Genomic DNA, 26,872 nt, shown 5'->3' with positions numbered 1-26,872 from the left:
ATATGATTCCCAAGAATTATTTTCTGCATATACATAGCTGTTTTTACATAAGCATGGATATTGGAAAAAAAAAAAGCTAATCATACAACTATAGTTAGAGCAAATACCAAAAGCAAAGAATCTTACTGATTTTCCTGTACATTAAATGCAGTTGTATTGATTGTTTTTTTATTGAGTAGAAAAACAATACAGGTTTATTGCAATAAACTGTTAACTGTCACTAAAACAAAAAAGAAAATAATAAAATAGTTTATTCCAAAAGATCCATTATGAACATTATTGTATTTTTTTTAACTTTTTCAATATTTTATGTGTATGTGTAGTGCACAGGTTTATGTGTATAATGTCTGTATTTATGACAGATTTTAAAAATAAAAACTTTACATAGTTTTCCCTAATTTTCTCCTCACTACTATAATCACTAAGAAAATATATTTAAAAATATTCCAATAACTTCCTCCTTTCTTTTTGTTTTTTTTTATTCAATCTAAGAATTGCCTTCTACAGAAACAGTAATTCTGATGGAAACATGAATCTTTCATACATATTTAAAACATAACATAAAAACCAGTGAATACTTGGCATAACAAATGATTTATAAAACTACCCTAGAAAAAATGATTTACTCTTCAAATTTGATTTCTTAGCATAAAATCAAAATGTATGCATATTTTTATTTAATGCCCATTTCCAACTTGGTTGTTAAAATGGATTTTACAGTTCTATGGATATCAGTGATATGATAGCTAAACAAAAATACAAAAATTGCATCAATCATGTTCAAAAGTTATTAATCAGAAAATACACTGCAAGATAAATTTATAGACAGATCAATGGAATGATTGAAATTTCATGACTTTACAAGAAACCTTAGCAGTTTCTACTATACTCTAATTACCACTGTATATGCATCATTTGTCATCATTCAATGTGAACAATATTCATTTATTTGCAACACATCCATTGTTAAATTGTAAATTTGTGCATTTCTACTAAAGACCTATGGTTAAAGATCTTTCCTTTTTTTTTTTTTTAAAGAAATGCTTGTAAATGTTATATATTCTAATTCAGAATTCGAAGTCAGTGTTGGCAAGGCTCTGAGGAAAAACTTTCCTTGTATCCTCCAGTTTTGGGTGGTTCTTGGACTTCTGGAACCTTGTCTGCATTATCCCTGTCCATCTTCTCATTTCAATCTTCTCTGTGTCTCTGTATCTGCTTCCTGAACTTCCTCTGCCTTTCTTTCTCTTATGCAGAAGCTGGTCATAGAATTTAGTGCCTAGCTAAAGCAAGATCATCTCATTTCAAAATCCTTACCTTAGTTACATCTGCAAAGGCCTTTTTGGCCAACATTCAACATACTACATGTTGATTTGGATAGTGTGTAGTGGGAATTCCAGAAATTTCTAAAATCAAGTAGATATTGCTGATGTGAAGCTTGGAGCTACAAGGGATTGAAATGATAACACCAGAGAACAGTGACTGTTGGATAACAGAAGGAAACACCCTCAGGACTTGTTTTCTGAAAGACATAAAGGGTAACAAGAGAAAGAAACAAAGAAGAAAAACAAAACAAAAAACAGTAAGGTTCTTCTGCTTCTAAGTTCTGGATGCTGATAGATTTTCTTATAGGCTAAACCCAATCATAGGTATAGAGAAGAAAACAAATATATCTGAAGGATCAGGAAATTTATCAACAGCATGGCTCAATATGTTTATAGGACACATTAAGTTAAATACTATTTCTCAGGCACAAATCTTAACACACTCACTAGTTTAGAGCAAGAGAAAACTGGATTTCCAAATTAGAACTTTGCAATTAATTTGACCAAAACACCTAATTGACTTCACTACAAAGAAATCAACCTATGAAAAAGGGCCCCTTAACATTATATGGGTTTCTACAATGCTACTAATCTTCATTATTTTGAAAGACAAGAATGATACCAGCAAATGTTTTTTTCTGATGCAGCTGCATACAAATATATTAGGAAATTCTTTCTATAATTGCCAGTCTTTAAGTCATGTTAATAACTTAGCTAAAAGTTTCCTTAGTGCCAACATGATGTCTTTGTTCCTCAGAGTATATATGATAGGATTCAATGTTGGGATCAAAACTGTATAGAAAAGAGAGATGAGTTTTCCGGTTCCTTCAGATTGATTTGGTTTGGGTTGTAAATAAGTGATAGTGGCCGTTCCATAGAATAAGACTACGACAGTCAGGTGAGAAGAGCAGGTGGAGAAGGCTTTAGCCCTGCCACTGGATGATGACAACTTCAGTATGTTGGAGATGATTTTTCCATAGGACATGACAATCAGCAGAAATGGAACCATGATAAATATCACTGCAACTACGTAGACCGCGAGTTCATTCACAAATGTATCCCCACAAGTAAGCTTGAGTATTGGGGGGATGTCACAGAAGAAATGATTAATTGTGTTGGATCCACAAAATGGCAAAGAGAAGATTTGGCAAGTCTGCCCAATTACAACTGGAACAGCACTGGTCCAGGCAGCTGTTACCAGCTGAACACAAGCTTTGTAGCTCATGACCAGAGGGTATTGTAGAGGGTTACAAATGGCCACGTAGCGGTCATAGGCCATCACAGCCAGGAGCAAGCACTCAGCACCTCCAAGCATTAGAACAAAACACATTTGTGTAGCACAGGCAAAGAAAGAAATGGTTCCTTTCTGTGTCAATAAATCCATGAGCATCCTTGGAATAGTGACTGTTACATAACAGATTTCTAGAAAGGAAAAATTGCTGAGGAAAAAATACATGGGTGTCTGGAGAGCAGGGTCACTGCTGGTTAGCAGTATGATGATGCTATTGCATGTCAGGATAGTTAGGTAAATAACTAAAAATACCCCAAAAAGAATCCACCGGACATTAGGAATGTCAGAAAAGCCCAAGAGAATAAATTCTATCACTGTGGTAACATTTGAGTGTCTGTTTTTAATTTGTTCTCCATCTGCAGATATGGTAAATTAAACAAGGTTAATTCATCAACATTTTGAAACTACATGTCCTTCTTCTGTTATCTGGACTTGAGGCAGGAATGTATTCCTATAATCTCTTAAATTGCATTTACCCTTATCTTCCTCATTTTCTAGAAATTGAGATTTGAAGCTTCAGAAACTGATAGACATTTAAATTAATTCAAGAAATACAACCTTAATCTGTATATTTTCTTAGATGCAATGATACTGCAGACAATGAGAAATGTGGTTATTTATATAAGACAATGAGAAACGTGTGTGGTTATTTATATATTCTTTCTAATTATATAAGAATAATAAATTCCACCTCTACTAAGAATCAAATTTTGAAACAGGCTTTTTCTTTCCTGTTTGTCTAGGAATCGCAATTTTTTTTTCTATGTTGATTTGACTTACTTTACCATTTTTCATTTTGAAATTATTTCCTTAAAATTCTTTTTATTCTTGGGCCCTCCCTGATGGCGCAATGGGTTAAAGCACAGCATTATGAAGCTATTCACAGCCATTACCACACAAATTCAATCTCAGGCCAGGGATATGACCCACATGATGCAGCAGACCTCTCCTTTCTCTCCCACTGACCTCTCAGCAATGTATTTCACTTGATCTGCCTGTTGTGTTCCCCACTCTGTCTCTGGTGAGTCCTCTCACCACCGCACCTCTGGCCTATACCCCAGTTCTTGTGTGCAATGATAAATAAATCTATAAAAAAATTTTATTCTTATTCAAATGGAAATAATTCCTCCCAATTTTATCTTAGTCAGAATCAAATAAAGCAATCATTTCATACTGAGAGAAAATATATGCAATATTATTGTTCTACTTTATGTATATCCTATTCATTGTGATAAATACAATAAACATTAATCTTGCTATTCTCTTTAGTAAGTTTCTCTCTAAACCCACCCCCATACACCAGGTGATATCTGTTACTCTTTATCTGAGCCAAGAAATTGTCCTTTTCTTTACACTTTAAAATATTCTCTTTCTTTTCTAGGTAAGATTTATATATCCATTACCATAAAATTTCCTGACCATCAACTACAATTTCCTCTTTATGTTTTTAATTTTGTATAATAAAATGTACTTTCGATTAAATCCAATTATTACTTACTCTCATCATGCAGATAACCAAAGCAAAAAGATGGAACAAAGTCAATCAAAAAGATTCTCCCACATAAAATTTTGTTCATTATATTTGTTCTCCAACCTCCCCCAAAAAATATGTATATATGTTACCCTATATAATTAAATATTCACCGATCTCAATTCTAGTCTCATATCTACATGAGTTATTTTGAGTAGTTAGGTCACTTTCAGATAAATAGCTCAGTATTACATTATTTTTTATTGCACTCTTTGCATCTTGTTCCTTAGATTTTTAAATAAAGAGTCAAAGATTACTAGTACAGCTTACCTTTATGGATTTGCATGATGTGTACTATACTAATGTACTTATTTTTTAGCCTGCAAACATTAATTTTTTTTTTTCCTTTTAGAGCTTCACTGTATTCTATAATACTCTTGATAGTCTTACACATTAACTGTCCTTAAATAGAAGTACCCATGTTCTCTATGGGGAATATTTTCTCTCATGTATCCATTTAATTTCTTAAAGAGTCCTGCTACTTGACAATCATCTGAGTTGACTTTCTAAAACTACTTTCCCTGTGGAAAGCAGGTCCTCTTCAGCCCTTTCTTTGAATAAAGATCTCCCTTTGAGGGTGGGGGATGCCTGGGTGAGAAAATCCACTATTTTCAAGTATTACTTGAAGAAAAAGTTAAAAATATCTAGCTGTTGTAGTTGTTTTGGATTTGACTTTCTTATTTATTACAGTTTGTTGATCTATTTATCATTTTACCAATTTTCCATTGTTTTTATTGCAGTAAATTTATAGTAAGTCTTCAGAATAAATAGTATCCTTCTTCTAAATTTATTTTTATATAAAAAATGTTTTGTGGGCCCTCCCTGGTGGCGCAGCAAGTTAAAAGCACAGCACAAAGAAGCTTAAGCCACTTCTGCATGAATTCGATCCCCGCCTGCCCCGAGGAAATCCACATGGCAAGGCAGACCTCTCCTGGCCTGCCTGCTGCTCCCCTCAGCAGTGTACTTCATCGATCTGCCTGTTCTGCTCCCTACTCTGTCTCTGGTGAATCCTCCCACCCTCCACATCTCTGGCCTATACCCTAGTTCTGTACGAATAAATAAATAAATCTTAAAAAAAAAATGTTTTGAATCTCATATGCTTTCAATTTTATGCAATTTTAGAACAAGACTATCAATTTCTATAAAGTGCTATATATTTTTTTCTGTTGAAATTCACTTTTATAGTTAATTTTGAATAGAATTAACAATAATAGAGTGTATAGCAGATGATAAAATATATTTTCTTTACATTATCTAATTTACTTCCTCATCTATTTTTAGTTTTCTTAGTTGAGTTCACCCTTTCATTGCTTTCTCAATTACATTTGTATTATGGTAACACTCTGACAATACTATGTGATTCAGAAGAATGTCTCAAAAACTTCTTAAAGTATGAAAATAGCTGTCTATAAACTTTCTCATTTTCCTTTTGAGACTTATTTATTCTTTACACAACTTCCCACCTGTATTTCTGTTTGAAAATATGCTGATGATATATTTTTCCTTTTAGTTTGTATGAAAAAGATGATTAGTTTCACCTATATTTTGTTGAATAATTTCACCAAAAACATCATTTTTATTTTTAAAATTGGTATTCACCTATTTAATACATACTGAACTATACAGGCAATAGGGGCAGGTGCAGAGAGCGGATTCACCAGAGACAGTGGGGAACAGAACAGGCTGACTGATGAAGTACACTGCTGAGGGGAGCAGCCAGAGACAGGATCGGTCTGCCCCGCCATGTGGATCACTTCCGGGCTGGGGATCGAACTGTGGCCAGTTCGAATTGTCTGTGGCCAGCCTGAAGTGCTGCAACCTAACACGTTGTGCCGCCAAGGAGCGCCAACATTATTTAATTTTTAGCCGGTCCTCTGAAACTGTAACTCCACTTTATTTTTTTTGTCTTAAATAGCTTCAAATTTATATCTACATTAATCAAATCTGTTTCATTATCATGCGATGCCTTCTTTGGTTGTTTCATTTTTTCACTGAATTTTATTATTTTTAAATACATTTTACTGGCTCTATTATTTGTGTATATGTCTGTTGACGTTATTAGGTCAGGAGGATTATAGTTTAATGCTTTTCAAAATACATTTGATGACTATTATTCAAATACTTTTTGTCAGCATGTTTCCATTACTTCAGGTCCCCAGTTTCTGAAGTCGTGTCCTTGTTACAGAATCTGCTTTATATCTTGAGTTGACTCTGCTTATCTGCCTTCATGTTCTTTAAACATTTCCTGTTATGTCTTGTCTGCTATTTCTGTTACTGTGTTCATCATCTCTAACAGTTTTATTGGGTTCTTTTTTTGTTTTCTGTATCTAATTTGGTTTGTTCCTCTTTTAAGTACAGTATGTTTTAATCACTCTGTCCTTTTCCTTTGTGTGAAACCAGCACAATTATCTTTCCATTTTAATTTGCTGTTTACTGATAATGTCCCTTGGTCCAGATGTACATTTAATTCTGCTGGGCACATCTGGGAAGCAGGATTCTCCAGATGAAGGCAAGCTCTTTTCTAAAATGGGAAAACAATTCATATAACAGCTTCCAGGACATTGCCATAACTCCACATCTTTTCTTTTTTTTAAAGGTTTATTTATTTGTGCATACAGAGTTGGAGTACAGGCCAGAGGTGCAGGAGCAGTGAGAGGATTCACCAGATTCAGACTGGGGAGTGGAACAGGTCCACTGAGGAAGTTCAGTGCTGAGGGGAGCAGCAGATGGGTCACGAGAGGTCTGCCGCACAATGGGGTCACCTCCAGGGCAGGAGTGAACTCATGCTGAAGTGGCTTTAGCTTCTTAGTACTGTGCTTTAACACACTGTGCCACCAGGGAGGGCCTAGTTCTATATCTTTTTTACATTGTCTGTGATGACTTTTTCATTGTTTTGTTATTCTGATGGGCACATTGTGAACCTCTGTAGGTTATTTATCTTTTTCTGGTTTCAAATAAGGCATCTTCTTTAGTTATGACGAATAAACTCACCTGCAGAAAGAAATCAATTTCATAAAAAGCTTAAATGTTAGATTTTTGTTTTAATTAAAGCAATAAGATCCATTCAGCTACATATTTTCATTTAATCTGCAGTCAAAGGGGTTAGAGATGTACTACTTCTTCCACTCAACCATGGGTCCAATATTCCCTGTCTCCCCTACTCATCCTTCTTTCTTTACCTTATTTTTTTTTTTAATTTTCTTGAATAATCTCACTCTTGTAAAGACTTGTCTATGTATACTATTTTTTCCAGCTTCCTAGAAGATTTTCTGTCTTTATAGTGGAAGGATGCTCTCTACAGGTAAATTTCCAGCAGTGTTTTAAAAATCCCCCTATATGGGCTCTCCTGATGGCACAGCGGGTTAAAGCACAGCACTAAGAAGCTAAAGCCACTTCAGCATGAGTTCGATCCCCGCCCCAGAGGTGACCCACATGGCACGGCAGACCTCTCCTGACCTGCCTGCTGCTCCCCTCAGCAGTGTACTTCGTCGATCTACCTGTTCTGTCCCCCACTCTGTCTCTGGTGAAGCCTCTCACACCCCTGCACCTCTGGCCTGTACCCCAGTTCTTATGAATAAATAAATAAATCTTTAAAAAAAAGTTAACCCCCCCTATATTTTTTAATATAATAATCCTTTCAAAAACAGTTTAAGAACAAAAAAATTAGTTTAAGAACATCATTACAACCCACTCATTTATATTTGATAATGTCTTTGATGGTGCTCAAAGAACAAAGATACATTTTGGAAAAAGTGAATTTTTTTTTTTTTGTATTGGAAATAATTTTTAAGGGTTATTCTCCCATGTTTTCTTGCTTAGCATGGAATTTTATGACAAAAATAGTTATGCAGATACTTTTGAGGTAAATGTCATTACCTCATAGGGATCTCTGATCATCTATGTGACATTAATAATGGTTTTAGAATAAGAGTGAAGATTTCTGTATTAGAAGAAAATTTATAAATTAAGTGAAGAATGAGAGTCTGCAGGGGTGTGATGACAGACTTACAGAATGTGGATCATGGAGAAGAAAAAATGATATGTAAAACACAAGACTAAAACTGTATCTTGCGGAAACCCAAGGGGATTGCAACTGAAATGGAAAAATGCACAAAAATATGTAAAAATAAACTATTATAAAATTTAAAAAATGTATCTTGCCTAATTAAAATTGGAATTTATTTTTCTTGAAATGTACACAGCTATTTTACTCAGCAAAACCTATGAAATTGCTTAAAGAAAAAAATTAGAATATTTGATTTCCATATCATAAGACAGTCAGGTAAAGTAACTCACAACCACAGATAATTGTTTTATTTCATCATTCAAATACTAATTCACTGTCATATTTATGCATTCTTTATTTACACTTAAAAATTGTAATATTCAGGGCTCTCCCTGGTGGCACAGTGGGTTAAAGCGCCACATTATGAAGCTGTCAGAAGCCACTGCAGCACGAGTTCGATCCCCAGCCAGGATTCACTTTTTCCAAAATGTATCTTTGTTCTTTGAGCACCATCAAAGACATTATCAAATATAAATGAGTGGGTTGTAATGATGTTCTTAAACATCACGATCTCCCACACGACATGGGAGATCTCTCCCACTGCTCCTCTCAGCAATGTACTTTGTCAATCTGCCTGTTCTGCTCCCCACTCTGTCTCTGGTAAATCCTCTCACCCACCACACCTTTGGCCTGTACCCCAGTTCCATAAGCATAAATAAATAAATCTTTAAAAATTGTGTAATATTGTGGCTGAGTTTGATCCCAGCCAAGGAGTTCACCCATATGGCACTTGGGGAATTACTGAGTAATCAGAAGTAAGAGCAGATGGGAATTTCAACTTTTTAAAATGTTAAATGTTAGTAAGGATATAGGACTTGAAACCTTTATGTCTATATCACTCTGTATGATTTTAATGTAACTTGGGAAAAAAATCAATAGTTAACAACAGTGCTTTAAACATTTTTGGGCACCAAATTTAATTACATATGTTTGTTTTCCAGGCAACATATTCGTTCAAGACTTAGGGTAAATATATTTTCATGAAAGAATATATGATAAAGGTATATGGTATTTAAAACAATGGTATTAACAAAGTTGAATGACTCCATCAGATATTACAATATTTCTAAACTTTATATTGAGTATTGCACTTAATACTCAATATATGCAATGCTGGAAATTGCACTTAAAAATAACAGGTAATTTACATTGGGAGAGAAAAGGCTATGAGGTTATTCTTTCTGAAAAAATTCAGGTTTTTAATAAAACTGATGAAAAAAATTGGACAATATGTAAAATAAGGAACAACTTAAAAAATGTTATGTTTCTGAGTCACAGGAAAATCCATTTCTGCAGGAATTTCTCCAAGGCCACCATAACATCTTTGTTTCTCAGACAATATATAATTGGGTTTAACATTGGTATAAAGATAGTATAAAAAAGAGACAGGAATTTGTCCACTCCTGTGAAGTGACTGGTCATGGATTTGAAATACACAACGATGCCTGAGCCAAAGAATAAAGTCACAACCGTGAGGTGGGAACAACAAGTGGAGAAGGCCTTGGCTCTCCCAGTGGCTGATGGCAGCTTCAGGATGGTGGAGATTATTTTCACATAAGATGCAACTATTAGAAAAGAAGGGATGCTAACAACTAACGTAGAAATCATATACAACAACATTTTAATCCTGAAAACATCCCCACAAACAAGCTGGACAACCGGAGGTGCATCACAGAAAAAGTGATTCAGCTGGTTACATCCACAGAACGTTGAAGAGAAGAGCACAGAGATGAACATTGTATGTATTGGAATAGCTGTGGTCCAGCAGACAGCTGCCAGCTGAATACACAGCCTATCGTTCATGATGACAGGGTAGAGTAAGGGGTTGCAAATGGCAACATACCTGTCATAAGCCATGGCAGTGAGGATGAAGCACTCAGTGTCTGCCAAGATCAAAAATAAAAACATTTGAATAGCACAGGCCAGCAGTGAAATATTTCCATATTGTCTACAGAGATCTAGTAATAATCTGGGGACTGTAACTGACACATAAAAAATTTCCAACAATGAAAAATTTGTAAGGAAGAAATACATGGGAGTCTGCAGTGAAGGATCAACCTTAATTACCATGATAATAAGGTTATTTCCCATAAGGATAAAGAGATAGATTAAGAGAAATATGCCAAACAGAAATCCTTGAAGGTTGGGAACATCAGAAAACCCAATCAGGATGAATTCCATCAGTGTAGTGTGGTTCCCCTGAGGGGAATTTTGTCCTGTGCATTCCATCTATGATCGAAATGATTTCACACCTGAATAGTCAGTTCATCCTTTGGTTTGTGTTGAAAATCAGATGTATCCTATCACAGTTTCAAATACATTAACATGGGATAGATGTCATTTTCTTCTTTGCTTTATATTTTGTGGAATACATTCCAAACTCAATGTCCTAAAAGAGCAAAATATTAAAAGAAATAATCTGTTTTCAGAAACATATTGAAAATTATAGTTTTGTCACTAACATTACAAAATAGATGACAACTGAAGATAAAGTAAAGCATCTGGGAGTCTCTTCACAAACAGCTCTAGGTAACCTGGGAGTTTCTCTACTGACTAATATTTCTCATTCCTGATAAATTTAGTCTCTTCATTTTTTTATACTTTTGTTTCTGTCTACCATCATTGAATTTATAGTAACTTTATGTGATCTTGTACATTGATTTTGATGTTTCTTCTGTTTGTTACTCTCAGACAACCCAGGGACAAGGTGATCACTAACTCCCCAAGCCTGGCCCACTACAACCAACCTTCCACCCACCAGTATTAATATGGAAAATACTGCAGCTTTGAAGCTTATATGCATATAATCTCCAAGACATAGAAAAAAAAATAAGATCGTATTATATTACGCCTTTAATTCTAACATATCTTGACCTTTAGAAAAATTCTAAGATTTTTACATCAGATCAGTTCAGTAATTTCCCCACTCTGCTGAACCTTACATCCTAAGATTTTGTGACATTCATTTTTTTGTGGCATTTATTCATGAGAAACAAAGATCTATTTACAGATTGTCACATAGTCAGAAATCTACATTGTCATGGGTTTCAAACAGCCATTTCCATTTCTGTGCAAAACAATTCCCCTTCCTTCCTCTATGACACAAGCTCCTCCTTTACCACAAACCAAACCCATGAAGCAATTAATATTTTGTACATTTTGTATCCTAGTTCTTCTAACTCTAATTTCTTACCTTTCAACTCAAAGAATTCTTTAGTTTCTCAAGTCACACCCTCAAAACAACTGTCTCTGTCTCCTCTGTGTGTGTGATTCACATTTCTGAACACAAGGGTTCAAGGACCTGGGACATTTAAGTTTCAAAGAATATACTCGATAAACTAAATCATAGTCTTTTCTTTTATCTCCATGTTTGTTTTTCTGCACACTTATTTTCTCTGAATTTATAACTTGGTGGTAGTTTTTCATATTATGTTTTCTCATACTTTGAATATTTATAATTTGTTTATATAAGCTATCCCTTTGAAAAACAACTACAGCAATAAGAGAAATGAGTTTTCACTGACCCGAAATGTTTCAAATGTATCAGTCAATCAAACAATACGTATTACAATAAGAAATACTACAGCTTATTGTGGATAAATATGAAGTTCCTGATAAATACCAGAATGTCCATTGGTAAGGATAGTAATAATAACAGTGATAATAACAGTGATGAAGCCTGTGATTTCAGTCATGTTCACAGAGCTCACACACCAGTGGTAGAAGCAGGAGGTTAGATGTCACCCTAAGAAGTGCAGATCTATGTGGGGACAGTTACCTGGTCTTGCAGGGGGAGTCACATTCCTAAGGAAGTGACATCACTCTGAGATTCTGTGATAGTGCAGAATCAAGCTGTTATTATCACCTTTAAAGAAACAGAATAAAACATTATTTCCAGAAAAAAAATAGGTCCTCATGCTTATTCAGTTCTATGTCCTAAGTGTCTAGTGTTTGCAATGTGAATGTTTTAGAAATATCTGCTGATGGGTCATTGTAAATCATGTCCCTCTGATGTACAATATTGGCTAGATAAGTAAAACTAAATCAATGAGCAAAGAAATGTATATTCACCTACATAAAAATGAGAAGTACTTTGATATAGGCATTTTTTCTAAATTATCAAGACATAAATTCCCTTGTTGAGAATATAAAAAGTCATAATAATATGCAACTAAGTGCATTAATTTGAGAAGTAAGAACTATAACCCATGCCAGAACCTGGGTCAAATGATGCAGTTGTAGTTCTGTTCTGAGCTGTTAGGATGCTTGTCATACATGTTGTATTTATCATTAATACTTTATATTATATCCTTTTTTTTGGTCTTAATTTTTGCTTGACTTATATTCAGTTCTCTTTATTAGGATTTCCTCACTACTGCATCTGATTTCCTAAGGCACTGTTAGCATTCCCATTTTGCCGAAGTTCCCAGTTATCAGAGATGTAAATAGCATGCCCCAGTGCCAGAAGCTGGTGTCTGGCCCAGGTGACCTAACTCAGCAGTGATCAGACCCCGTATTCCTAATCAGAACTCAGTGGTTGTCATAAAGCACTCAATGGGAGTAATTTTGAATGCAATATTCTGAAAAAAATAAATAAAACAAATGCATAAAATTTTACAGGAGCAAGTTAATTTCATCTCCATTTTATATATTCTATGCTGATATAAAATTTGAAAGCTGATTATTATTTAGCTGGATATTTGAAGTTCAGAAAACTATATAGCAAGTTAACTTTTATAGCAAAATAAAATATATTTTCAATGTATCTTGAGTATTGAGATAAAAAAATATACCATAATAGAAAAAACAGCATAAAATAATTGCTGATTACCTTTACCATATTTTGGAGAAGTCACTGAGCTGCACTTTTTATAGTATGAGGTGTGATGTCATATGAACTTGTGGTTTTAAGTAAGAGCAAGAAAATAACAATTGTTATTCTAATTAGGAATAACAATAACTTTACTTAAATCAACAGGGCACTAATGAGTGTCTCTTTTACCCTGGGGAATGCATGCTCCAAATATTGTCGCATTTTTAATTCAAAGGTGTTTATGAGTTGGTAACTAGGAAATAACCAAGGCTGGTCTTGTTGGATTAGCAATGTCTGGAAGGTTCTCTCACTGGGAATAAGAGTGGAGATCATTAGTCCCATGGCCACTCCTTATCCCTGGCTCCCCACCCTCTTGTCTCTGGGGTTAGCAGGTGTAGAAGTTGTTCACAGTCTTAAGTTTGGTGAAGAGCTAACATGAAATGTGAGGATACTACATTTAATTAAAAAATATATTTCTCTGCTCTGAAAATATCACTTGGAAAGACTCCAAAGGTCATGCATCATTGTTTGCTGTTATGGCATCTGATAATGTGAGGATAGAACTTAGCATTATTACAGCATTTATGTAAGAAAAAAAATAACTTGGTAAAGAGGATAGCACACTATGTCTCGAATTTTATATATTGAGAAGGTATAAATGTGAAAATGAAAAATCGGTGTCTGACTTGCTGTGTGTGACTGCCTCATACGATTACACATTTTCTATATTTTCATTGTTGCTACACGAGCCTCAGCATACTTTCTGGTCTTGATTGAACAGCTCAGACTATGGGGAAAATAAATAGAAAATCCCTGCAGGACGACCTGACTTGCTGTGTATTTCTTTATTCCATTATTCACATACATATTCCCCACCACATTTTAGCATTCTCCATGGGCACATAAAACCTGTAGTTTGGAGGCTGAATTTGACCCCAGTCACGGGGCTGGCCCACATGTGCAGCGCATCTTCCCTGGCCGCCCTCTCGTCCCCTCAGCAGTGAGTCTCAGTCGATTCACCTGTTCTGCTCCCAGTCTGTGTCTGGTGAATCCTTTCACCCACCCACCCCACCCGCGGACCTCTGGTCTACACTTCAGTTCTTTTACACCAAAAATAAATAAAAATATAAAAAATAAAACCTGTATGAAAAATGTAACTGAGCTTTTGAAATGAATGCAATGAAAACACATGGAGTTATGTCACATTCTTGAGAAAGACTGGATTCTGGAATACGATAGTGTGAACCTGCACACATGCGTGATTCCTCTTTAAGGAGTTACTGAGGAATCAGAAGTAAGAGCAGATGGAAATTTTGACTTTTGAAGATATTAATTATAATAAGATTATAAGACTCCAAACCTTTAGATATACATCACTTGTATGTTTTAAATGTAATAGGGTGGGGGAGGGGCATAATCAATAGTTACAATTATGCTATTAGTAATTCTTTTGGAGCAACAAATTTAATTATGTATCTCTGATTTCCAGACACTGTATTGGTTGAGGCCTTACATAGTAACTATTTTTGATGAGAATTCTAAATAGATAATATGTTATAGTATTTAAAACACTTGGATCAACAAACTTTAATGACTCCATGAGATGTTAACAATATTTATAAACTTTATATTGAGTTGGGTATTTCTCTTAAGAATAACAGGTAACTTACTTGAGGAGAGGGAAAAAAGGTAAGATTATTCACCCTGAAAAAATCATATTTTTAATTAAATAAATAAATAACAAATTGATGTAAATGAAGGAAAAACTTTAAAGATGTTATGTTTGTGAGTCACAGGACATTCCATTTCTGCAGGAATTTCCCCAAGGCCACCATAACATCTTTATTTCTCAGACAATAGATAATGGGATTTAACATTGGTATCAAGATAGTATAAAATAGAGAAAGGAATTTGTCAATTCCTGTCAAACGACCAGTCATAGACTTAAAATACACAATGATGCCCGAGCCAAAGAACAAAGTCACAACCGTGAGGTGGGAACAGCAAGTGGAGAAGGCCTTGGCTCTCCCAGTGGCTGATGGCAGCTTCAGGATGGCGGAGACTATTTTCACATAAGATGCAATTATCAGAAATGAAGGGATACTAGCGACAAGGGCAGTAATCATATACAACAACATTTTAACCCTGAAAGCATCCCCACAAATAAGCTGGACAACTGGAGGTGCATCACAAAAAAAGTGATTCAACTGGTTACATCCACAGAAGGTTGAAGAGAAAAGCACAGAGATGAACATTGTATGCATTGGAACAGCAGTGGTCCAGCAGGCAACTGCCAGCTGAATACACAGCCTATCGTTCATGATGACAGGGTAGAGTAGTGGGCTACAGATGGCCACATACCTGTCATAAGCCATGGCAGTGAGGATAAAACACTCAGTGTCTACCAAGATCAAAAATAAGAACATTTGAATAGCACAAGCCAGCAGGGAAATATTTCCATATTGTCTACAGAGATCTATTAATAACCTGGGGACTGTAACAGACACATAACATATTTCCAACATTGAAAAATTCATAAGGAAGAAATACATGGGGGTCTGCAGTGAAGTATCAACCTTAGTTAACAAGATAATGAGGCTGTTTCCCATAAGAATAAAGACATAAATTATCAGAAATACACCAAAAAGTAATTCTTGAAAGTTGGGAACATCAGAAAACCCAATCAGTATAAATTCCACCAATGCAGTGTGGTTCCCCAGTGAGGAATTTTGTCCTGTGCACTCCATCAATGATCAAAATTATTTCATGCCTCAGTTCAGTCCTTTGGCTTGTGTTGAAAATGTGTATTATATCGCTGGTTTCAAATCCACTGACATGGGATAGATGTCATTTTCTTCTTTGTTTTATATTTTGCAGAATACATTTCAAACTCAATGTCCTAAAAGAGCAAGATATTAAAATAGATGCACTATTTTCATGAACATATTGAAAATCATGGTTATGTCACTAACACTACAATATAGATGACAATGAAGATAGAGCAAAGCATCTGGGATCCTTTTTGTAAACAGCTCTATGTAAACTGGGAGCTTCTCTACTGACAATTATTTCTTATTCTTGATAAATTACTCCCTTCATTTTCTTCTTTCTAGTTTTGTTTTTGCCTAGCATTATTGAAATTATAGTATTTGATGTGATTCTGTACATTGATTTTCCAAATTTTAGGCTTTTACTAATAATTAGATAAGTGTATCCTTTTGGGGAGCAATTGGACAAAGAAAAGGAAAATGAAGACATGTCAGAAAATTTGAGCAGAAAGTTCAAACATGAGACAAGCTGTGTCTGAAATCTGCCATTGTATCAGTTGTTTCTATGTTTAATAGGAATTTTGAATATTTATCACATATTATTAATACACAATATATAATATATTACAAGTTATATATCATGAACAATATATGTTGTGCATAATAAATCTAATTATATATAATTATCTAATTACATAATTTACACACTGTTAATTGGAGTGTAACTTACCCTAATCACCTCCTAAAATACAAGCCTTTTTACATCAGATTATGTTCAGGAATTCCTACACTGTGCTAAATACTGTATCTTAATTTTTGTAACTTCCAGCCATTTTTGTGGCATTTGTTAATGGAAAACATTGTATTCACAGATTGTCTCATAGTCCGAAATCCACATTGCCATGGGTTTCAAACTACAACCATTTCCATTTCTATGAAAAAAGAACTCCCATTTCTTCCACTGAGACACCAAATTTCTCCTTCCCCACAAATTCAAACCAATGAAACAATTTAAAGCTTGCACATTTTGTGTTTTAGTTCTTTTTTTTAAGATTTTATTTATTTATACATACAGAACTGGGTTACAGGCCAAAGGTTCAGGGGTGAGCAGGCAGGTCAGGAGAGGTCTGTTGTGCCATGTGGTCACCCCCAGAGCTGGGGATCAAACTCACACTGAAGTAATTGCAGCTAGCTTGCAGTGCTGTGCGTTAACCCGCTGCACCACCAGGAAGGGTCTGTATCTTTGTTTTTTTATAACCTTAAATCCCTTTATTTTCAGTCCAAGGAATCCTGAATTCTGTATGATATTCTCAAGTCCCATCTCAATACAAACTTCTTAATGGTCCATCTGTGTTTAAATCATATTTCTGGAGAAGGGATCAAAGACCTTGGATGCTTGCTATTCAAAGAGTATGTACTCTCTACATAGAAAATAGTCTTCTCTTGGAGCTCTATGTTTGATTCTCTGCACCTTTATTTTCTCTGGATTGATAATTTGGCAGTTATTTCTCCATAATATGTCTTCTCAAACTTTGAATATTTCAGCACCCTCCTTTTTTATATATTTAAGCCATTCCATTGACAAACAATTATTACAATAAGAGAAATGAATTTACACTGAACCAAAATATTTCTCTTGTATCAGGTAGTAAACAATACATATTTAATAAGAATTACTATAGCTTATTTGGGTAAATCTGAAGTGTATTTTAAATGCAAGTGTGTCCATTGGTAAGGACAATAACAATAACAGAGGTGAATGCTATTATTTCAATCATGTTTAAAGAGCTACCTACCAGTGGTAGGGGCAGGCAGGAGTTCAGAGTCACCCGAGGAAGTGCAGATCTATGTGGGGACAGTTATCTTGGTCTTGCAAGAGGTTCACATTCCTAAGAAAGTGACATCACTGTGAATTTTTTGTCAAATCATAGAATCATGATGGCGTTATCACCTTTAAGGTGAGAGAATAAACATTATTTCTGGAAAATATGTTCTCATACACATTCAATTCTATAACACAAATGTCCAATGTCTGCAATGTGTTTTTGAAATATCTTCTGGTCAGTAATTGCAAATTATTTTCCACTGATGCACAACATTGTCCAGGTAACTAAAAGTTCACTAAACAATGAACCCTATATACAATTTATAAAAAAAAAAAAAAAGAAATATTTTAATAGTAGGTTTTTCTCTAAATTATCAAGGCTTAATTTACCTTGTTGAAAATAGTCATAATTATATGTAACTGAGTGAGTTATTTTGAGAAGTGAGAACTATAACCCATGCCAGAGCTTGGGTCAAAGATGCTGTTGTAGTGCTGTTCTGTGCTGTTATGATGCTTGTCACACATGTTGTATTTATCATTAGTACTTTATCTTATATCCTTTTTTTTTGTCTTAATTTGTGCTTATCTGACATTCAGTTTACTTCACCAGGATTTCTACACTAATGCTTCTGATTTCCTAAGGTACTGTTAGCATCCATTTGCCTAAGTTCCCAGTTAACACAGATGTATATAATCAGCCCAGTGCCAGGAGCTGGTGTCTGGCCCAGGCGATCTAACTCAGCAGTGATCAGACCCCTCATTCCTAATCAGAACACAATGGTTGTCATAAAGCATTCAATTAGAAATGATTTAAATGCAATATTCTAAGAAATTCGAGTAAAACTAAGTTATACAAAAATTTTAAAACAGCAAGTTGAAACATCTTCATTTCATTCATGATTTCATCTTCATTCTATGCTGTTATAAAAATAGGAAGCTGGGCCTCCCTGGTGGCTCAAGGGTTTGGGGTGCAGCCCTATGAAACTATCCAAAGCCACTGTAGCATGAGTTTAATCCCCCGTCGGGGAGCAAGGGAAATGACCCACATGGCACAGCAGATCTCTGCTGTCTTGCCTACTGTTCCTCTCAGAAGTTTATTTCAATCAATCTGCCTATTCTGTTCCCCACTCTGTTTCCGGGGAATCCTCTCAACCCCCCCTTCTTTTGTTTTTTCCCCCGTTCCTTTTTTCTTAATTAATTAATTTTTTAAAAAAAATTAACAAATGAGAAGCTACTACTTATATAGTTTATATTTGAAATACATAAAACTTTACTACTTTGAATACCAAAAGAAAATGCATATTCAATGATTTTTAATTATTAAGATAAAAATACACTATATTAAAATAAGCAGGGTAAAGTAATTGCAGCTCACCTTTCTCAGATTGTGTAGAAATCATTGAGCTGATCTTTTTCTAAGGTGCTATGTCATATATATTGTGCTTTTAACTATGCATAAGAAATTAACTATTATTTTCTGCATCAAATTCGTCCTTTAACGTAAATCAACAGGGCGTCTTTATAGTAAAGAAGGTCTTTGCTGAGGGAAAATTATGATCCAAATATCGTCTCATTTTTAAATTTAAAAATGATTATGAGTTGGTAACTAGGAGATAACCAAGGCAGTCCTTGTAGGATTAAGAATGCCTGGAAGATTCTCTCACTGGGAATAAGGGTGGAGGAGCAAGTGTGCCCGGGGGTTAGAGCAAATCTCCACGGGAGAGCCAGTAGAAGGTGTCCACAGCCTTAAGTTTGGTCTCTACCTATGTTTGAAATGTGAGGATATTAAACTTCAAATTATCAAAAAATTATTTTTTCTGGTCTAAAAACATCACTTGGAAAGACTCCAGAGCTCATGCATCTTCTGTTTGTTCTGATGGCCTCCAATCGTATGAGGACAGTGTTTATTTAGCATGTTAAACAAAATTCGGTGTCTGGCTTGGTGTGTGTGACAGCCACAGCTGAGTACACAATTTCTATATTTTTGTTTTTGCTAAATGAGCCTCAGCATACTTTCTGCCCTGCAGTGAGCAGATAAGGTGATGGGGGAAATAAATAGAAAAGCCCTGCAGGAGCTCCTGACCTGCTCTAATTTTCTCCATTATTGGATTTAATGTCACTAACTTCCTAGAAGAAATTTTATGTGATGTTCCATACCTGCTGCCCACACGCACACACACACACACACACACACACACAGCCCATGAAGATTCAAGAATAAAAGTTTGAGACCTGAGACTGGTATTTTCTTTGTCAAAATATATTTAAAATGGGTGTAATTTTATATTGTATGTGCTTTAATTTTCTTTTACATCACAAATCCCAACATCAATGACCTTTACTAGAGCCTATTATGAAACAAAATTCAATAATCTTGCTTCTAACCAATCCACGTTGTAATCATCCACTGGTCAAAGACTAGATTCCTGCTCTGAATCATAGTCTGTTTTTAATATTTTGTCTTCGTATTGCAGAGAAATCTCATTTAGTTGTCATGATACTTTCCCTTTAGGTCATATTTGCAACATTCATATTATTCACTCTAATCACATAGGACAATACACCAGATCACTTTCATAATAATCTTGGACATGTGAGGGAGTGTGGGAACGAGCCGAGCACACAATCAAATGCTGTGTTATGGGCACATTCAGCAGAGGCTCCTAGTTAAACTGGGCTCTGCAGGTCAGGATCAGGCCCAGAGTCACGTGTAGAAGGTTCACTGCTCCACAAGTGCCGTTAACACAAGTCCTTACAGATGCGAACTTGTACCTGCAGAAATATGCAACAGGACCCTCACACAGGCAGTGTGTATCAAGCTAGTGTTATATTCAGTGCCCAATAGTGAGGATAATTTACCAGCATGAATGTTGAGTTCTAGAGTCTACATTATTTGATACTTTTAGAAGATAGGGACGTAGGTCGAACATCACACAGTCTGAGTCAGAGCTCTTAACCACTGAAAATAAGCACACGTGATTCCTTCTAAATTATTCGTTGATGATGCAACTGCCACATTTTGTGGTCAAGCCTGTAAAAACAAACTTGGAAACACCATGTCCCACCAACATCTAGTTTCTTCTCTGTGGCAGGCGGTTGCAAATGTTGCCTAGTCAAATTTGTGCTAGAGTTGAAGAACATCCTCCTGACCAGACATGACACATGCTAGCTAGAACAGAGTTTTGAAGTCCTCCTCATCCAATGGATACAGTCATTATGCCTTTTCCAATTGCTCTGTGGTGTTTGAGGAGACAATACTGGTGAAAAGTGGCCTTTTAAGTCTCTACAGAAAGTGTCTTTGGTAGTTCAAGCCCTCATCCTCATCACAGGGCCCCACCTTGCCATGGTGCTCTCCTCCTCCAGAAGTAGCTGACCTTGGTCTGCCTTTCTCCATGCACCCACATGATAGGGCCACACTCTGGGTCACAGGCAGGATTGAGGCTTTTCATAGCCTTATGACTACTCTTGTTTCCTTCATCCTCCTCAAGCTGAATTTTCAACATGGGGGTTACTAGTACAAAATTCTAAGGTAATATGTATCTAGGTATGCTTTTTCTTAATTAAAAAAAAAGTCATTTTGATGGTGGCAATAGAGTTTAGAAACTATAATTTTCTCTGGCCCTCAATTTCATAAAATTAGATATATATTCCCAGACTGCATTCATGATTAAAGCATTATGAATTATGTTAGAAGAACATAAAATTGGGATGTGCTGATGTTGACCACATATATAATGTAGGTACATGTGTTGTGTTTGCCAATATTTAACCCTCTACTTTGGCTGAGGGATCTTTGATCACTTCATTGTTTTCTGCATGTCAGGAAGCTTTGATGTTAGAGGAAGGAGGATTTTTACAGGTCAATTATTGGCAATGCTTTAAAAATCACCCAAACAATTTTTTAATATAATAGCTCATTAGCAAATATTTTTTTAAAATCATTTCAACATAGTCACACATTGCATAGTATCTTTGACAGTGCTCAAAGAACAAAGATAAATTTTGTAAAAGCTGAATATTTTTGGCATTGGACTTATTTTTTAAGGTTTATTCTCTCACACTTCCTACTTAACAAGGATTTTATGTCAGGATATATTTATGCAGATATGCAGATAGGACATCCTTTTCCCTAACATTTTCACTGCCATAGTAAATTCAGAATTTAACACACACACACACACTCACAAACCTCATGAACATGGGTAGGTTTTATTATACTTCATTGAGTTTTGACTTCATATTGAGGAAAGCTCATGCATGTTATCATGGTATCAGATGGCTAGTATGAAACAAGCTTAGTGGTGAGTATAGATAATCTATAATAGATAGCAAGCATTGATTTCCAGTTATACAATGGCAAAATTAAATAAGAAATCAAACAAGGGTTCAAATCAGCAGCTAACACATTAAATATTAAGAAAATAATTTTCTCAAGGCCATCATAACATCCTTATTTCTTAGTGTATATATCATGGGGTTAAACATTGGGGTGACAGTGGTATAGAAGAGAGAAAGAAGCTTGTCAACCATAGAAGAATGTTTGGATTTGGGCCGTAAGTATGTAATGATTCCGGATCCAAAGAATAAAGCCACAACTATGACATGGGAGGAGCAGGTAGAGAAGGCTTTGGTTCTCCCTGTTGCTGATGGCAATTTCAATATGGTGGAGATGATTTTGGAGTAGGAGCCAAGTATCAACAGAAATGGGGTCATAACAAAGAGCACAGCAACTGTCAAGACCAACATCTCATTCAGGAAAGTGTCCCCACAGGCCAGCTTGAGTAATGGGGGGATGTCACAGAAGAAGTGATTGATCTGGTTGGATCTACAAAAAGGCAGAGAGAAAATTTGACATGTCTGCCCTAATTCAATGGGGACACCAGTGATCCAGGAGCCAGCCACCAGCTGGATACAGAACTTACGGTTCATGACCAGAGGATAGTGCAGGGGGTTACAGATGGCCACATAGCGGTCATAGGCCATCACTGTCAGGAGGAGACACTCTACGTGCCCAAGCATAAGCACAAAACTCATTTGAGTAGCACAGGCAAAAAAAGAAATGTTTCTTTGCTGAGTCCAAAGGTTTTTGAGCATTCTAGGAAGAGTGGCAGATACATAGCCAATTTCCAAGAAGGAAAAATTACTAAGGAAAAAATACATGGGAGTCTGGAGAGCCTGGTCGACCCTAGTAATGAGAATGATGAGGCCATTTCCCATCAGAATGATCAAATAGACAAAGAAAAATACCACAAAAAGGAGCATTTGTAGATTGGGGATATCAGCAAATCCCAAAAGGATAAATTCCATCGTTGAAGTGAGATTTACTTCTACTGAGCTTTTTTGGTGTTCCATCTGTGAAAATAGTGAAATAAACCACTCATCTATTTTTCTCTTGCATGGTTTCTAAAGGCATTTGAGGGAATTGCACATACAATTCTATTCACCAGTGATTTTCATCATCTTGCGTTCAAAGGGCAGAGCTAAAGTTTAATGGAAACTAAATTCCAAATATGTATTTGGAATTCAGCATCAATTATTCAGTATCTAAATATATTCAGTATCTAATGCCAGATTTGAATTCTAGAATTACTTGCTATCCATTTTTGTATGTATTGAGCAAAGCAAATTAGTCTTTTTTGTCAAAGTAAGCCACATCTAATATCAAATTTGCTGAGTGGAATGTCCACTCAAGACACTTTTTGAGTCATATTTTGTAATATATAAACTACTCCATGAATTACACTTGGAATACTTTTTGTATTATAATTTTACAAGAATAAGTATGTCTTTCTTTTTATATGATAGAGCTGTAACTCTTACAAGAGGTGCCTGCACACTACTGGAATCCATTCTGGTTTCATTTATCTAGCAGGATAAAATAAGACTAATATCATCATGCATTATGATAGAAGATCTTGTATTTTACCTTATCCAATACATGTAGTCAATGTTGATAAATGTTTTTTGATAAATGGGTTATATAATTGGTAATTTTGAAGGAATTACACAAATTATGTAATTTCTGAAACTTTACTAGTAAAATATATCCTCAAGTGACAATGTTCATTTATTACAATATCCTCATTTAAGTAATGTCTGACGTAAAACTAAGGACATCAGAATTAAACACTGTAAATTATAAATTATAATTGCTGCTAACTTCCTAGAAATATCATAACAAACTATATATATACATATTAATTAAAAAGTATATAAGCAAAATATTGGTTGTGATTAGTAAACAAGGTATACAGACAATAACTCTCATAGTTCAGATATCAGTGGTCAGTATAGGAATTACAGCAAAAAAGACAATTGCATATGACAGCATTAATTACCACTTGGAAAAGCAGAAGACAAATTATTTTAACTAAATTACCATTATGTTATTCAAGTGCTTATAATAGCATTTTCTCATTAAATCTAAAATGACCTGGAATTAAGGGTTAATAATATCTCCTCATGTTATATTATATACAAGGAAACAGAGATGCAAATATCCAATTGATTATACTGTAAAAAAAAAATTGTTCTCTACAGGTACCAAGGTTTACAGACATTCTGGGGGAAAAAACTGATAAACATCAGACCTCCATGAAGGGAAATTGTCAAGGAAGAAATAAGCAGGAGTCAGGAGAGCAGGGACCAGTTTAATAATGAGGAACATGGGCCCTCCTTGGTGGCACACGGGTTAAAGCACAGCCCTGAGAATCTATAGCCGCTTCTTCAGCATGAGTTCCATTCCCACCTGCTCCCGAGGTGACCACATGGCGTGCCAGACCTCTCATGACCCGCCTGCTGCTCCCCTCAGCAGTGTACTTCGTCGATCTGCCTGTTCTGTTCCCCACTCTGTCCCTGGTGAAGCCTCTCACCGTTCCTGAGCCTCTCTGCATGTACCCCAGTTCTGTATGCACAAATAAATAAATCTTTAAAAAAAAAATAACGAGGAACATGGCCCCACTCCTGATGAAGAGGATAGTATAGAGGGTTAAGAACATTGCATGTAGAAGCTCCTCAAGATTGGGATATTAGAGAAGCCCCAGAGAACAAATTTTCTTTGGTGGTTTTCAAAGATCTTATTTAATAGAATTATGGGGATTCCTTGCTACTAATCACTTTTTTCCATTCTTAGCTTTTCTTGGAACTGGAGTCTGGAGGGTAAGTCTCCTAGAGGAGAAAAAGTCACTGTCTGGCATGTTCAGGCTGTCCTGGCTCTCCCACAGAGGAGGGTGTCAGTGGCTCCTTCAATGCTTGGCCCTATGCAGCTTTTGGCTCCCTACCAGCTCCAGCCTGGCTTTCTTCTCAGCCCAGTGTGATAAATACAATCTACCAAGTTTATCATGAGTATAATATTATCAATAAGGAGCACAATCCTTCTCAGATGGCTAGAATTGAATTCTAGCAGCTTCTCCTGCTAGTTATGACTTTGCATGCAAATTATCCTACCTTCCAGCACTGCCTTTCACTGGCCTGAAAGTGAGGCAGCCCTGTGATTATTCTGATGTAGGGTTGTGATATGAATTACAGCATTTATTATATACAACGCATCTTAAAGACACCCTTGCATTTGTAAAAAATCTATATAAGTGTGCTCATTGTTATTGTTATAATTAAAAACTAAGTTTTAGTCTTCCGAATTCTGCATGCAACCCAATACGTCTTGAAAAAAAAAATACTATGTAAGAAATTTTCCCTTCATAACATTATGGTGATAGTTGAGATCTTAAAACCATCACCAATCTAAAAAAAAAAAAAAAAATCTGTTAAATCTCCAATTTTTAAATACTCCATGATTTATCTAAATATTTTTGCTGTACTATTATTTTGATTCTGTGAATTTTTATGACCTGAGTGCTACAATTTAACTAACTTCATTTATTTGCATTTTATTTCCCTAATATTAAATTATCCGAGAAGTAAGAACATGACTACTTTTTCTCTTGGAATCAATGTAGATCAAAACATGGTAATATACCTAACATGGTGTTTATTCTTGGATACTGTAATACTAAGAGCAAGAGAGACCATTTCAAGGGAAAAGACTCTGTAAAGGGGAAATACAGTTAATACATGTGAACTCTGTAAAGGGGAAATACAGTTAATGCATGTGAACAAGATTGTCCAGTCCTTCTGTATCATTTCGAAGAAAACATAGGATTAAATTAAAATAATTTCACTTGTATTGCTTGTATTTGATTCCAATGCTAAATAAATTTCTAATTGTACAAATTGACCTGTTTGAAACTTACATTATTTATAACATGTTAGTTTATACCATGGAGCATGTAAAACTTCTATGTTATATTCAATAGTGAAAAAAGTAAAAAGAGCAAATATTTATTCAGAAAACTCACAGAAGTTATATATTTATCATTCCTTCTTATCAATACTTAGGTAATTATTAATCAAAGAAAATAACAGTGTTCTACTATTGCTGCTTACAACCCAAGACTTCATTCCCTGGGAAAATCTAGAAGGTGAAGAGAATATGTGACAATAAACTAAATCAGTTTTGTATCATTCATATCAATAGCTCTATGTTAGTTATGTTCGTTTAATATCATTTAGCAAAATAAGCCCTATAATTTTAAAGCAATGTTAAATAGAACCCTCTTTCATTGACTTACACATCTTTAATTTTAAGAACTTTTATTTTAGAGAAAAGTAATTTAGGGGGTTAAGTTTGGGTGTGTTGCTCCAAACGTTGTAAATTTTTTAACTGGATTGCTTTACTTTAAATCTCATTAAAATAACACCAAGGCAAAAATTAATTAATAAATGTTATTTGTTACGTAGCATTTTGTCAGCCTCTTCATGGAATAGAGTGCTGAAGTCCTTATTATATCTTAGTGATGAGTACAGAGCTGAGTGATTTCCTAACTGAAAATGAAGCTTTCTTCTGTTGTAATTCATTTTACTTTTAAAAAGTGTGTTATTAATACTTTTAGTATCTCAAAGTGATTTAATATCACAATTTAACATATAACTGGAAATGCATCTAGTACAATCAGTAATATATAGGATCTGTTTTATTTGATGAATTTGCTAGTACATTTTAATAGTAAATATTTTGAACTAAAGCTTATAACAGTATAAATTAATTTATATTTACCTTTCTACTGTGAGATGGTGATTTTTTCCACTGTAGAGATTTTACATATTTATATTATGTTGGGTAAGATCACCTATTTCATCGAGGACATTCATCTTTGAAAATATTTTCTATAAGTGTGACCCTTATATTAAAAAAAAAAAA

The 26,872-nt window shown here is 35.0% G+C and overlaps 4 protein-coding genes across 4 annotated transcripts; all 4 read right to left on the bottom strand.

The window, feature by feature from the left end:
- Positions 1-2,019: 2,019 nt before the first annotated feature.
- LOC101620622 (olfactory receptor 10AG1-like) lies at positions 2,020-8,041 on the bottom strand. Its single transcript, XM_012725177.1, is given in 4 exon segments — positions 2,020-2,963; positions 2,966-3,017; positions 6,579-6,665; positions 8,021-8,041. Coding segments are annotated over 4 exon segments (1,104 nt in total).
- Positions 8,042-9,482: 1,441 nt separating this feature from the next.
- Positions 9,483-10,439, bottom strand: LOC101620391 (olfactory receptor 10AG1-like). Its single transcript, XM_004683505.1, has one exon. It carries the CDS (start codon positions 10,437-10,439, stop codon positions 9,483-9,485), a length of 957 nt encoding a protein of 318 aa, XP_004683562.1.
- Positions 10,440-14,813: 4,374 nt separating this feature from the next.
- On the bottom strand, positions 14,814-15,770 carry LOC101620153 (olfactory receptor 10AG1-like). Its single transcript, XM_004683504.1, has one exon. The coding sequence runs from the start codon at positions 15,768-15,770 to the stop codon at positions 14,814-14,816; it is 957 nt and encodes a 318-aa protein (XP_004683561.1).
- A 6,259-nt stretch (positions 15,771-22,029) lies between these two features.
- LOC101619923 (olfactory receptor 10AG1-like) lies at positions 22,030-22,968 on the bottom strand. The gene has a single exon (XM_004683503.2). The coding sequence runs from the start codon at positions 22,966-22,968 to the stop codon at positions 22,030-22,032; it is 939 nt and encodes a 312-aa protein (XP_004683560.1).
- Positions 22,969-26,872: the final 3,904 nt, after the last annotated feature.

Source organism: Condylura cristata, unplaced genomic scaffold, assembly GCF_000260355.1.
Source record: "Condylura cristata isolate star-nosed mole 26May11 unplaced genomic scaffold, ConCri1.0 scaffold00015, whole genome shotgun sequence".
Classification (NCBI taxonomy): domain Eukaryota; kingdom Metazoa; phylum Chordata; class Mammalia; order Eulipotyphla; family Talpidae; genus Condylura; species Condylura cristata.
This window is presented reverse-complemented; position numbering and strand designations above follow the sequence as displayed.

Bases quoted from the DNA above. Each gene is read 5' to 3' on its own strand.
- LOC101620391 (XM_004683505.1), bottom strand. From the start codon at position 10,439: ATGGAATGCACAGGACAAAATTCCCCTCAGGGGAACCACACTACACTG.
- LOC101620153 (XM_004683504.1), bottom strand. From the start codon at position 15,770: ATGGAGTGCACAGGACAAAATTCCTCACTGGGGAACCACACTGCATTG.
- LOC101619923 (XM_004683503.2), bottom strand. From the start codon at position 22,968: ATGGAACACCAAAAAAGCTCAGTAGAAGTAAATCTCACTTCAACGATG.